The sequence below is a fragment of the Rhinolophus sinicus genome, chromosome 2 (assembly GCF_057876585.1).
Source record: "Rhinolophus sinicus isolate RSI-liver-muscle chromosome 2, RSI-T2T, whole genome shotgun sequence".
NCBI lineage: Eukaryota > Metazoa > Chordata > Mammalia > Chiroptera > Rhinolophidae > Rhinolophus > Rhinolophus sinicus.
The window spans coordinates 190,071,361-190,083,598 of NC_142502.1; the positions used below are offsets into that span (position 1 = coordinate 190,071,361).

Sequence of the window (12,238 nt, forward strand, 5' to 3'; positions counted from 1 at the left end):
ATTGAGGAAATCTCCCTTAAATTATAAAAAGATCAGAAAAAAAAGAATTATTTTCAATAAAAAAATAAGATAATTATTTATGATGTTTCATAACCAACAAATAGGAATTTCTGAAAACATAAGAGAAAATGGAAGAAAGAAAATGCTCAAAGAAAGAATACAGGGAAAGTCCCAGGGCAAACGTTGAGAATTTTGAGAACCATCACTGAGTAACCAGAGCAATAATGAAATGGTGGGCTTCAGTCAAGATTTCCCAGGGAAACAGAACCAGTAGGAGATGCTGCCTGGGGCTCACCACCTGGGTGCAGGTGGGACAGCTGACTGCTTGGCACCCCATGCCCTCCTGCCAGGGTGGCCGCCTTCCCAAGGGGCCCCGAGGACCAGCCTTGCCTCATTTCCATAGACAGAAGACCCTCTCGGGCTCTCAGTGGGTGAGGGGCTCTTCCCTCCAACAGCCCAAGAGGGCTGGCAGTCGCCCAGACCGATTTGGGAGCTTCTGCTATTCGGCAGTGACTGCCAAACACTGTTAGGGAAGAAAGCCTGAGGAGATGCTTTGCAGAGCCATTTCTGTAGGTTGTCTGGCTCAGACCTGCCCTCCCACCTGCGCTGAGTGCCCTGAGTTCAACAGTAATTGGGCAAACGGGTCATAGTGACCTGAATGATAGTGGCCCCTCCCAGGTATCCCTCCCAGGTACGCATGCGGAGCCCACAGCCCATCTGTGCCCGGGCAGTGGAGCAGTGCTGTTAGCAAATGGCTGTATGTGCCACGCAGGGAGTATTATCACGTGTCACATAAGTGACCTAGAAGAGCGTTGCCCAATAAGTAAGGTGCTGTGAGCAGACTCGGGCTCATCAGCCCACGCTCGTCAGAGTCTCACGAGACACAGACAAGACTTTGCAGCAAGGAAAGTAGAGGTTTATTTAAGGAAACAGCACCAAGCCCGGAGACACAAGTGAGCTGGCGCTCAAAGACCTGGCTTCCCGATGGCCTGTGGGTTACAGATTCTGTGGGGGAAAGTCACAGGACGCGTGGGTCAGGGGTCAGGTCGTGCTGGGAGCTGATTGGTTAGAGGTGAGGCGAGGGTAATGAATCATGTCTTCAGGTCTTGAGGACGGTTCTGAGGTCTTTTCTGGAATCCCTGTTTGGTCCCCTGGGACAGTAGCCAGGGGGTCATTCCACCTTAGGGCCCAGGAGCTGAAACATGACTTAGGTAAGATGTTTAGCCTGCCAGAGGTCTCACCTGTCGTCTGCTCCCGGGGGTTCCTGGTTAGCAGGGGAAAGCCTAGGTCTCTGAGGGGTATAGAGACAGCCATGATTTCTACAGCTAAGATTTAAAGCTGAATTTAATCAAATCATAAGACCTGCGATTTCAGTATCAGGACAGCAAAAATTGGTGCAAAGGAAGCTGTACCAGGGAGTGTATTTCCTGGCCCGGCAACTGAGGCACACACAGGGCCTTTCCTGAATCCTTCTTGCCCAGGCTCTTTGTTCCTAAATTCTGTCTCCCAGCCAATCTGGGCAGGAACAAATCTCTGGACAACACACACCGAATGGCTGTCACACACTTAACTTCCACGCGATGGAGCTCACCCACGCCCACGGGCTCTCTAACCACACCCCCAGGAAACGCTGACTTCTTAGCTACTTTCAGCTGTGATGTTCTCCTGACGGAAGTCCCCTTTGGGCCAGTATCCTGATAAAAACCCGGGCCTCCCTGTCCCCTGCAGCTTTCCACAGCGTGTGCCTGGAGTCCTGCCTGGAATGCGTGGTGCTGGCGCCAGTGCCAGACGTCTGGGGCCCCAGGGAGGGCGGCGGGCGGGGCAGGGACGGTTAACTATTTGCTGCCTGGAGCAGAACGACCCGAGATTCCGTGACTTCCCAAGTCCACGCCCACTGCACGCCGCCCCCGCGGGGGTCAACTCCCTGGCAGGAGTCTCTGTGGACTTCTCCCTGAGATGCTGGGCCGGCTGGGACCCAGGAGCCCCTAGGCCACTGCGAAGGGCGGTGGGCGCGAGGCACCACTAGATGGCACTGCGCCCGCGCACGGGACTCGCGCCACCCGCGGAGGTGTGGCCAGGCCGGCGGCAGGATACTTCCAAATGTGACCCACGTTGATGCAGTCACCGGATCGGAATGGGGATTGAGTGTGGACGTGTTTGCACAAAACGCATCCTTCTGTGGGCCTGTCTTTGTGTCCTAATTTAGTTCCCATCTGGGGCTGAAGTCTCTCTTGCCAGAGATGACACCGTTATTTGTCATCCGCAGCTGGCAGTTTTAGTAACTGAGACTGAGAGAATCACCACAAGACTGAGGTCCGGCTCTGAACCTCAGCGTGGGTCTCGGCGGCGGTCACAGTTTCCAGGTGTCCCTGGTGCGTCCCGCGTGGGAGCCCCGGGGAGTTGCCCTGGAAACGCGGAGCCCGTTTCTGGCTTTGGCGGCTTTTGCACATCCCTCTTCATCATTTTCGGCTCGTGCGCTGCTCTGTAACTGGGTTCTGACCCCTTCGTTTGCAGGCAGGAGGATTCGGGGTGGGAGACCCTGGTGTGTGGGACTGTCCCTCTGCACCGGTCTGGGACATCCAGACGCGCGAAGCTCTGAGGACAGGCCTTGTGGATGGCTGCCTGCTGAGTAGAAACCAACCGGGAGAGAGAGCTAAGGATGCGGAGTGGCCCAGGCCAAGCGAGAGGCCTCCCCGAGCCTGCGCCTGAGAGGAAGGGCGGTTGACGGCTGGGCTGGGGTGGCGTGGGCGCGGGGTGCACTGGCCCTGCTTTGTGGCGAGCTCTGAAAGGAGAGCAGGAGGTCAGCTGGGCGGGCGTGGCCGGGCGCAAAGAGCCACACACACAAGTCACCCCAGGGCTGCAGACGGAGAAGCCAGTGGGAGCTGAGCTGTGCAGAGGGCGCCAGCCTCACAGGGCTGTTAGGCCTTCGCACGTGGTCTCCAGGAGGGGCGGCCACATCAGAGAGAAGCCTGGCAGAGCCACTTAGCTGTCCTGGTGAGCTGGGCAACAGCCAGGCAGAGGCCCAGGGACCCAGCTAGGGATAATCACAGGTCACTGGTGACAGTGAGAAGGGTGACAGACAGGTCTGGGGACAAGTGTACTCAGGAAACACCCCTGAGGCTGGTCACCAGACACACAACCCTGAGGGAGAGGCAGGCCTTGGGGCCACAGCATGGAACCCCTCAGGAAATGGCTCTACTCGAGCGGCCCCCCAATGCTTTCCTGCTCGCCTACCCCCCACCCCATGGAGCCATCGTGGTCCCAAGGGCCTCTGCTTCTGGTGTTTCCTGGGCTGACCTCAGGAACGGAGAAGGCTGGGACTGGTGACACCCTCTGGACCAAAACCCTTTTCTGCTCTGAGCCTGGAAACGCCATTAGCAAAGGTTCTGGGGAAAGCCACCAACCCGGTGACATCGGTGTCCTGTGGGCGGGCTACTGCAGGAATAGACACGTCACACAAACATCACATGAGACGGCGGCTGGACCCTCAGTGCGAGCTGCGAGCAGCAGTGGAAATAGTAGTTGTACCAGGATGTTTTCCCCAGAACAACTACGTCCAAGCTATCTTCTCTGTCAGGAAACGTGAGAAAAATGTGAGAGACACTTGGAAAGCCTCACTTATTAATCTAGACACGAGGTAGACCCTGCTAATACTATGTGAGTCCGTGTGGATGTAGATAAGCCCCTACCAGGCCATGCCAGTGCTGTGGCAGTGTCTCTCACTGTAATGCACACACTAGGACACGCACACGCAGCCTCACGTCACCCGCTGTGTGGTGCCAGGTGGGCCCTGGCCTCCGTGTGCTCACTCTGGACCATAGCCAGGCTGAGGGGTGGGGGCTGCGGGTGAGCCTCCGATGGGCAGGCCTGGGCTCTGTCAAAGGTGCCCGGGGCACACGGCCTGAAGGGACAGGGGCAGGAGGGCCGGGAGCCGCCCTCTGAAGGCCGTGGTCAGACCCGTCACCCAGGTCACTGCAGAGTGAGTGGGACAAGCCGCACGTGTGACTGGCTTGAAGCATTTAGGTGACAGAATGTGGAGTGGCTGTGGTCACTCGAGAATAATCTGTGCAGCGGGTGGTGAGCTCCTCACTCTGCTCTCTTTACCTTTTCTGTTTCAAACTAAGTTTAAATTCAACCCTTTGTAAGTTTCACACTTTCCGTAATAAGGAAGTTTTTAAAGGAATAGTTATTCCATGAAAACCCAAGCAGCCCGGAGGCAGACGTGATGGACGTGTCACCCTCCCGCCCCAGCGCCCCAGCTGCCCGGGTCCCAGCCACCGAGTACCCCTGCACTGGTGCCACGCGTGTCACTGAGCCCACAGATGCGTGTAGCGGTCTGCTTCCTTCCCCTTTGCAGACAGCCTGTCGGCCGCACACAGCCTCAGGAGGTGACCCAGTGACCACCTGGCTCATGACCGGTCTCCCTGGCGCTTTGAGACCCATGACTAACGTCATCTCCTGTCTTCTTGTCCCCAGCTTGTCAGGCTGCCCGCGCGCCACGTCAGCCATGAAGAAGGCAAAGCTGTCCGGAGAGCAGATGCTGACCATCCGGCAGCGGGCCAGCAACGGTAATGTCACCCGTGTGCCCCGGCTCAGGCCGGCACAGCCAAGGGCCACTGTCCTGCGACAGCCAGGTGGAACCGGTCTGAGCCTTTCCACAAGCCAGCCGTCCTGGGCTGTGGTCTTCCCCAAAGTGTCCCCGGCTTGACCGCCAACCTGGTCACAAGCCGGAGTCATAGGCAGCGGTCCCCGCACCCAGGCCCCAGGTATTGCTCCAGAACCCCCGGCCCCTCAGGCGCGTGCAGCCAAGATGCAGCCCTGGCTCTGCCCTCACTCGCAGCTGCCTGACCATCTCGAACCCACGTGCAAGTCCATTTCCTTCTGAGAGCCGCTACCACACAGGTGTGTGTGGACAGGTGGCAGGAGGGGGCAGCAGCAGCCCTTAGGGACAGCTCAGAGATTCCATATTTGTGAGGTGGCATACTTGCTAAAATTTATTTGTGAACCCAAATCAACACTCTGGCGTGTTCACAGCCCCTCACGGACAAGCGCAGAGCAAAGTCTGAGTCTTGCCAGAGGCTCTTTCCCGGCCGAGGTGGGACAGGTGACACCCTGCCTTCTTCTGCAGCTCGTCCTATGAACAGGGGCCTTCGACACGGTCCTTTGGTGCCGTGTTTTTGAACTTTTGTCCCTTTGTGTTGTGATTTCTCAGTTTAAAAGACCCCCCTCCCAGGGGCTGTACAGACCCTGAGCGCAAGAGGCCATGATGACCTCATGGAGAAAGGCCATCACTAGGTGACCGTCCAGGCTGTCACGTGCTGCCACTGTGACGTTAGTATTTATGGTCAACAGTACACACTAATTAAGGTGTCTTTAAACAGAAACACACCCAAACCAGGCAATGTGTTGGTGGCTCGTGGCCACCTAACCCTGTGCTGCCCCAGCACCGGTCAGTGTCAGCTGACTCGCAGTTTGTGGTGACTTCTGAGAACACCGCTCTGAGAACGAGGAGGCCGAGTGGAACCTCTGACAGCAGGAGTTGGGGTTCCTTGTCAGCCCCGGGGCGGCTGTCACGAGGACCGGGTAGAGGACAAGTCACTGAGCCGTGAGGCCCAGGCAGGGGTCAGTCCCAGGCTGAAGGTAGCACGGGCCTGCCCGCTAGCACTGCTGTGCTGGCGCCGTCAGTGGCCACCCCTCTGCATGGGTCCAGCAACACGCCCCAGGACCTGGGGGCCCCGTGTGGAGCCGTGTGGGCCAGGGCCACGGTCCCCAGCCTTCCACCGCCCACTGCACCTTGCTTTGAGGACAGCACGAGGGACTCAGCCTGCCCCTGACTCTGCGGAACGCTCAGCATGTGGGTATGGCCAGTCACCTGCCAGGGAGACAGCCAGACTCACGGTGCTTCCACCTGCAGGGCTTCGGTCCGGGAGCCCAGCGTGCCACCTCCACGTCTGTTCAACACCAGTGGGGGCTAGAGAGCTAAGCACTCATCAGACAGAGCTGTGCCTTCCAGATGCCCTCAGACTCTTGCCCCGGCGCCTGCAGTCCCAGGGGCGAGTGTGAGGAAGCCCGTGGGACACCAGGATCACCAGTGTCACTTCTCTCTCACCATAAAGGGCCAGGTTCCCTGCTGGAAAGAAAACACCATTTATAAACTCTTTCCAAAATGTTTAGCCTGACGTTTCACCCCCCAAAACAATGCTGGTTTGAAAGCAAAACTCTGTAGGCCAATCGATGTGAGCCTGTGTCAGCCTGTGACCCACTGACGAAAGGTAAGTGTGCAAAAGGAGGAGCAGAAGGAGACAGAGAGCGTGCGTGTGCACCCAGAGGGGCGCCGCTCCCACCGCGGGGCTGCTGGCCGAGCCGAAGTTCACTGAGCTGGCATCTGTCAGCGTGAAAATGCGGCCTCACTGTCCAAGGGCAGCAGGATCCAGTCCTCCCTGCCTGCCTGCCTGGCCCAGGAGAACCAGTGCCATCTTGGCGAGGCGGAAGCAAGCAGTCCATGACACAGACCTTTCACTGCAGGAGCAGCACCCAGCCTTCCCCGGCGGGCCCCCTGGCTCTGCCCCGGTCAACAGGGGTGGCCCCCAACTGTTGCCATCCGCCCATTTCTTTGCGTCTGAACAGTGCATGATTCCGTTTCTTTCTGCTGTTCTCTCACATGCGTGTCCCCAGATGGGAACACTGGAAGCCCCAGGTCACCTGGAGAGCAAGCAGCTGAAGGTCACACCAGGCCCAAGACCGGCTGCAGGAGGGCTGTCCAGATGCCGTTTGTGCCGAGACCAGAGGCGTCCCTGCTCACCCCACAGGACCTCCTTCCGGCAAGAGGCCACACTGCAGGGGCGTCCGTGTGGCCAAGTCGGGCAAGACCGCTGCTGTCCAGATTGCAGACATGCGGACCTATGGCCCCCTCTGCAACTGTGCCCAGTTTGGAGGGCGCCCCAGCTATGCCTGTGGACAGGACAGCCTCCCTCTCTTTTTTAAAATCCTGAGTGTAAAACGTCACCCGAAGTCCCCTGTACCCCTTCACAATGACACGTGTCCAAGGGACAGGGCACTGAGACCTCAAGAAGGCCACCGTTAGTTCCCGAGCTGACTTGGGCCAGGCAGCTCCTGCCCGGGAGCCCGGCCGTTCTCTCGTGCATCTGTCTGAATAGGAAAAGCGAGTCCAAGTCCTCGAACCTCCCTTCCGGTTCCAAAATCCTTTTCCTTTCTTTCTCTCTCTGTTCTTTTAAGTTTAGAGAAGACTCTGCTGCCGTGTCGTCCCCCACAAGATTATCATTACTTTCTTCATATACAGAACGACCCCATACAGTTAACCAGCCCATGTAACACGACATGATGCTGGTCTTGCTTCCAGACCCTCTGCAGAAGCTCACCCCACACCTTTCAGTATCGCTGCCAGGGCTTCACTTTTATTTATTTTTTGCAAAGCCTTGAGGAGAGAAGGAAGCAACACCTTCTCTCCCCGTTGTTATCAGAGGAGACAGGAAGCCGAGGGGGGGCTGCTGCTCCTCGCTCGGGCCAGGCCTGCACCCTGGCAGGCGGCCTCCTGGCTGAGAACGGCAGGCCTATCGGGGGCTCGGTCGTTAGAGCTGAGTTCCCAGAGCCTCATCAGTGAGCTCTGGGGTCCGCGGTGGATGTTTCCCTGAGGAGGGCCAGGTGTGCAGCCCCGGGAACCCAGGCACTACGAGTGTTCAGTCCCAGGGGCCTCAGTTTACACACGAGATGCCCCAGTGCGTTTGGACTCTTGCAATTTAAAGACGTGTAGTGGTGGGTCCCTGTTATGATAAATTGATTCATAATTCAGCTATGTGCTGGGTGTTCGTATCTTGAGGCGTACTGGAACTTCTGCCGATAAGTAATGGCACGGTCACTTCCCTGTTGAGCTGTCCTGTGTGCCACGTGTCAGATACGTTACCTCAGTTGGTCCTCATTCCTCATTGTGAAAGGTTGTCATAGAGGTCCGGTCACATACACAGAAGGGGAAACCAGATAATGACCCACAGCTGAGAAAGGGTAAACTTCGGCACCGGCCGTACTTTTATTACACCCCTGAACTGCTTGGGAGTTACTTGATGAGACGGGAGTCGTTGCTCATGTTCTGAGGCCCTCACGGTGCTGGCAGGACACGCCTTGAGGACCTAAGGGCTTGCTCCGGGGTCAGGGAAGCGAAACCCATGGTCCCAGTTAGGGGTCCCCGGGCCCCTCTGGGGGGCAGCCGAGGCAGGAGGGAGAAGCCTGATCAGTGCTGCAGACAGGCTTGTCTGAAAGCTCTGCCACCTCCGACTGAATCGGGGACGGCCGACTCAGAGGAAAGACAAGCAGACGGGAGTCGAACCGAGCAGGAGCAGAGGTGCGCACGGTGCTTCGGCGAGAAAAAGCACCATCGTGGGGGACGCACGACTGATTCTTCCCCGGAAGATTGCTTGCTCCCCAAATCTTCATTTCACTAAAAACAGCGACTAAGACCCACCCCCACTGGCCCCCTCTTTCTGTCTCTGTTGTCTTTTCAACACTTGATGGGGAGAATCTCTTCATGTGGCTTCTGCAGTGTTTTGGGGTGGTCTCATGCCTCTGCTCTCAGGCTGAGTGTACCCCTCTCTGCCCGCGATACTGGACCACAGCATCTGCCGCCCGAGCTCCCTTGGAGTCCTGGCCCGTGCGTTTCCCACTGGTTTTGAGCGAGGGCCACTATTGTACCACGTGGCCGATGGGAATGGCAAGTCCATACCTGGGCCACTGACTACTGTCCCATCTGCAGGATTTCTGCTCTTCTCCCCCAACCACACCCAGTGGTGGAGGCCAAATGCCCCGAACTAGAAAGCTCTGGATCTTTCTGCCCCTGGCAGTGGGCCGTTGCCAGGAACCAGACACAACCAGCCGAGTGAACCGGCCTTGAACCGCACCTTGTAAGCACTGGGTCTGCCTGTGCCGCCCGCCACATGGACCCCACAGCCCTGCTGGTCATGCCCCCGACCTCGACAGGCTGGTCACTGCGCAGCTGCTGCGGGGCTCCCGCCAGAGCCCACAACCACTTCTGTCGCCGACCTATCACTGCGGAAGACGGAATTTTTTATCAATTAGATGTGAACTACTCGGGAGCCCTCTGTGGCCACCTCACTGGAGTCTGTCACTGCCCATCATCCCCTCCCTCGGTCACTTAGCTGGACAGTCCTTAACACTTCCGGCTCGGGTGCTGTTATGTCTGTTAGCAGTGTTCCTACCCCAAACCTAAGCGTGCTCAGGGCGGGGACCCTACCAGTCTCCTGGGCACGTGTGCATGTGACAGGGACAGAGACAGACAGACAGTGAGAGAGGAGGGGATGGCCTCCATGGGGGGCCCTATTCATAGGCTGCGTCAGGTGCAGCGCCACCCGGGCCATGAGGCTCTGAGTCAATGCCAGGGTCTGTGCACCCCTTGTCTTTCTGTGGTTTGGTCATTAGGAGGGTGGTGCTTGGGGACAAAAGACTGCACAAACTCGACTGTTTTCTTTTTAATTCAAGGGCACTTTTCCCAGCCAACCCGGTTCCAGGTATAAAAAGAAGAAAGAAAACTCCAAACCTCAGTGTCACGCTTCCGGTTCCGCACCCTAACGCACTCGCTTGTGGTTGCAGGCATCGAGAACGACGAGGAGATCAAGCAGCTGGACGAGGAGATCAAGGAGCTCAACGAGTCCAACTCGCAGATGGAGGCCGACATGATCAAGCTGAGGACGCAGGTAACGGCCCTGAGGCTCCCGCCCGCCCGGCCGCCCGCACAGCCACCGCTGCTGGGCGGCCTCGCTTCCTTTTTCTTTGCTCATTGCTTCTTTCTTTTTTTACCTCTGTCTTGGTCTTCTGCTGAAACTTCAGTGGCCACACTTGCTGTACCCCCGGGGCCACCGGCATCTAGTTTTCTGTCTTGTGTCTTGAATGAGACCGTCCAGAGAACCGCCTGCTCTGGCAGCGAAGTAGACGAGTCTTTTGCCCCAATATTTGGTTACCGGCATTTTGACTCAGCACGTAGATACAGAGGGGCCGCGCTCCTTGGGGCTGGGAGGCCGTGCCTGTCCATGCCGATTCCCAGGCGGACGCAGTGTCTAGCCAGCGTAGAAGGGAGGCACCAACCAGATGCCAGGGGCAGGGGCTTTGGCGTGTAACCCACTTCACTCACACCGGCCCTCCAAGTAGGTATCATAAGACTCATTTGACACTCATGTTCTCTAAAGTCCAGACAGGTGACTTCCTCCACTCAGCCAAAGCCAGTGGCTGGGCTGACTGCCCTCAGGGCGTCCCCTCGTGCCCTGCAGGGTCCCAGTGCCCAGTGTGGGCTCGGGCAGTGGGATCCCGTTGTGGCAGAGGGGCCCCCCGGCATTGCCATCACAGGTAAGGCAGGGTGCCCGTCCCTGTAGACCTGGGCCAGCCCCACCTCGGGAACCCCTCCCCACAATCAGCAGTGTGACGGGTTCTGGGAGAGGCTGATGGAGGTCCAGGTGGAGGTCACAGTTCTGCCTGCCACCCATTCCCCGATGGCACAGCTTCTCCAGGGACGGGCCCTGAGGCTGTGTTCCTACCAGAATAGCCAGAAGGGATTCTGTGGGTGCCTGTGAGGCTGGGCAAGGGGGAACATTGTTTTGACACCAGCCTACTCGACCGCAGCCCCCCACCTGGCTGTGCTCTGGCCATCATGGGGTCCTACGATGGCCTGGCCAAAGGCTCAACTGACACAAGTTGGAGTTTTCCTGAATATTTATCTGAACCCCTGGTTGTTCTCAGCTGCTGGCCCGGCCAAGGTCTGGCAGAGGTGTGGTCCCTAGGGGACTCCAGGGCCACTTCCTTCTTTCATCCCACAAGCCACCTTCTCTGGTAGGGAGACGAGCCGGCCAAATCAGCAACGATGGTTTGGGTCAGATGCCAGTTTCACTCTCCCGTCTTATTCTGCTCATAAGGGTGAAAATCCTAATCAGCTGCCTCTGAATGGCACCTTTCTGGGCAACCCTGGGGGTTCAGAGTTCTGTCTGGCTGTCTGGCTGCACACGGCAATCTGTCGGGAAAGGCTTCCCTCCCGCCCACCTCAGGGCTCCCCCCAGCCCCTCCCAACTCGCACCCCCATGCCAGGAAGGCCCAGACGCCCAGCCTGGCTCAGGGCCCAGGGGACGCTGCGCTCCCCCAGCCGAGGGGACTTGGCACTCAGAACAGAATCACCGCGAGTCCCGCGCCCACACGCTTGCCTCACCTCAGTGGCCGTCTGTCCCTGGGTCGGTGGTCACTGCCCACTTGGGCTCTTTGATGTCCGATGTGGGTATTTGCTCCCAGCAGCACCTATTTGCATCTGACGTCAAAGGAACTTTAAGGGTTAATGTGTGTTGTCACTGCTCTGGCTGATGAGAGGTGACCCCCCAAATGAGCCTGGGCTGGTGCGTCTGCTCCAGAAGGTAAGGCCAGTGTCTTGGAAGTGGAGGGGGCATGCTGAGCTGGGGTCCGGGCGGTGCTGTTTGGGGGGCAGGTCGCGTGACCAGCAGCCCTGGGTGAGGACTCAGGTAATGGCCGGGCAGGGATAGAGGTCCTAGGACTCTGCGGACAGGTTGGCGCCCGAGGGCCCCTGCTCCCCGCACCTTTGCTGCCCCCAGTGTTTGAGGTCAAACTGGCCATGGAGTCTCTTTGTACCTCCGCCTCCCTGTCTCTGGCCAGAGCGCACTTACCCTCCCTAATCTCTGGAAAATGCCGGAAGACTGAAGGTACTGCCTCCAGGCTTTCTGGCACCTCTGACGCCCTCCCCTCCGAGAGCAACACTGTGATGGAAGGTTCCACTGTGTGTTTTTGTCCCATCTGACCTGAGCTGCAGGCAAAGCTCTGCAGGGCGACCCAGCCACACCACCCAGTGACAGCACAGCAGACGCCAGCTGGTGCGCCGGGCCCAGACCTTGCAGCACAGCAGCACGGGGTGGCTAAGGGCAAAGGGCCCTGCACCAGGCCCTGGCACAGCCCCCAGGAGGCCGGGTCCCATGGGGGCGGGGCCCTGGCGGGCTCAGGACCCAAGGGCTGCACTCACGTCTGACTTACATACCAGGGCTCCCTGTGCGCCCTTATTGGGAAAATAGATTCTGCGCCTTCAAAAACATTTTACGAATGGCCCGTCAGACCCAAACCTCTCAGTTAAAACTGTGGAAACAGGGAGACAGAGTTCCCCGGGATCCCAGGCAGAATCCGGGGCCCGAAAGAGCCCAACGTGTCTCCATTTCAAATGGTCAGAACT

General features: G+C 58.2%; 1 protein-coding gene across 31 annotated transcripts in view; it reads left to right on the forward strand.

Annotated features, from left to right (window-relative positions):
* MYT1L (myelin transcription factor 1 like) overlaps positions 1-12,238 on the forward strand; it is a 365,607-nt gene that overhangs the window by 348,032 nt on the left and 5,337 nt on the right. For all 31 annotated transcript variants that reach the window (XM_019752014.3, XM_074331624.2, XM_074331629.2 and 28 more), the window contains 2 exons: positions 4,477-4,568; positions 9,619-9,722. In XM_019752014.3, coding sequence (XP_019607573.2) covers positions 4,477-4,568; positions 9,619-9,722 — 196 coding nt within the window. The remainder of the gene's footprint in view (positions 1-4,476; positions 4,569-9,618; positions 9,723-12,238) is intronic.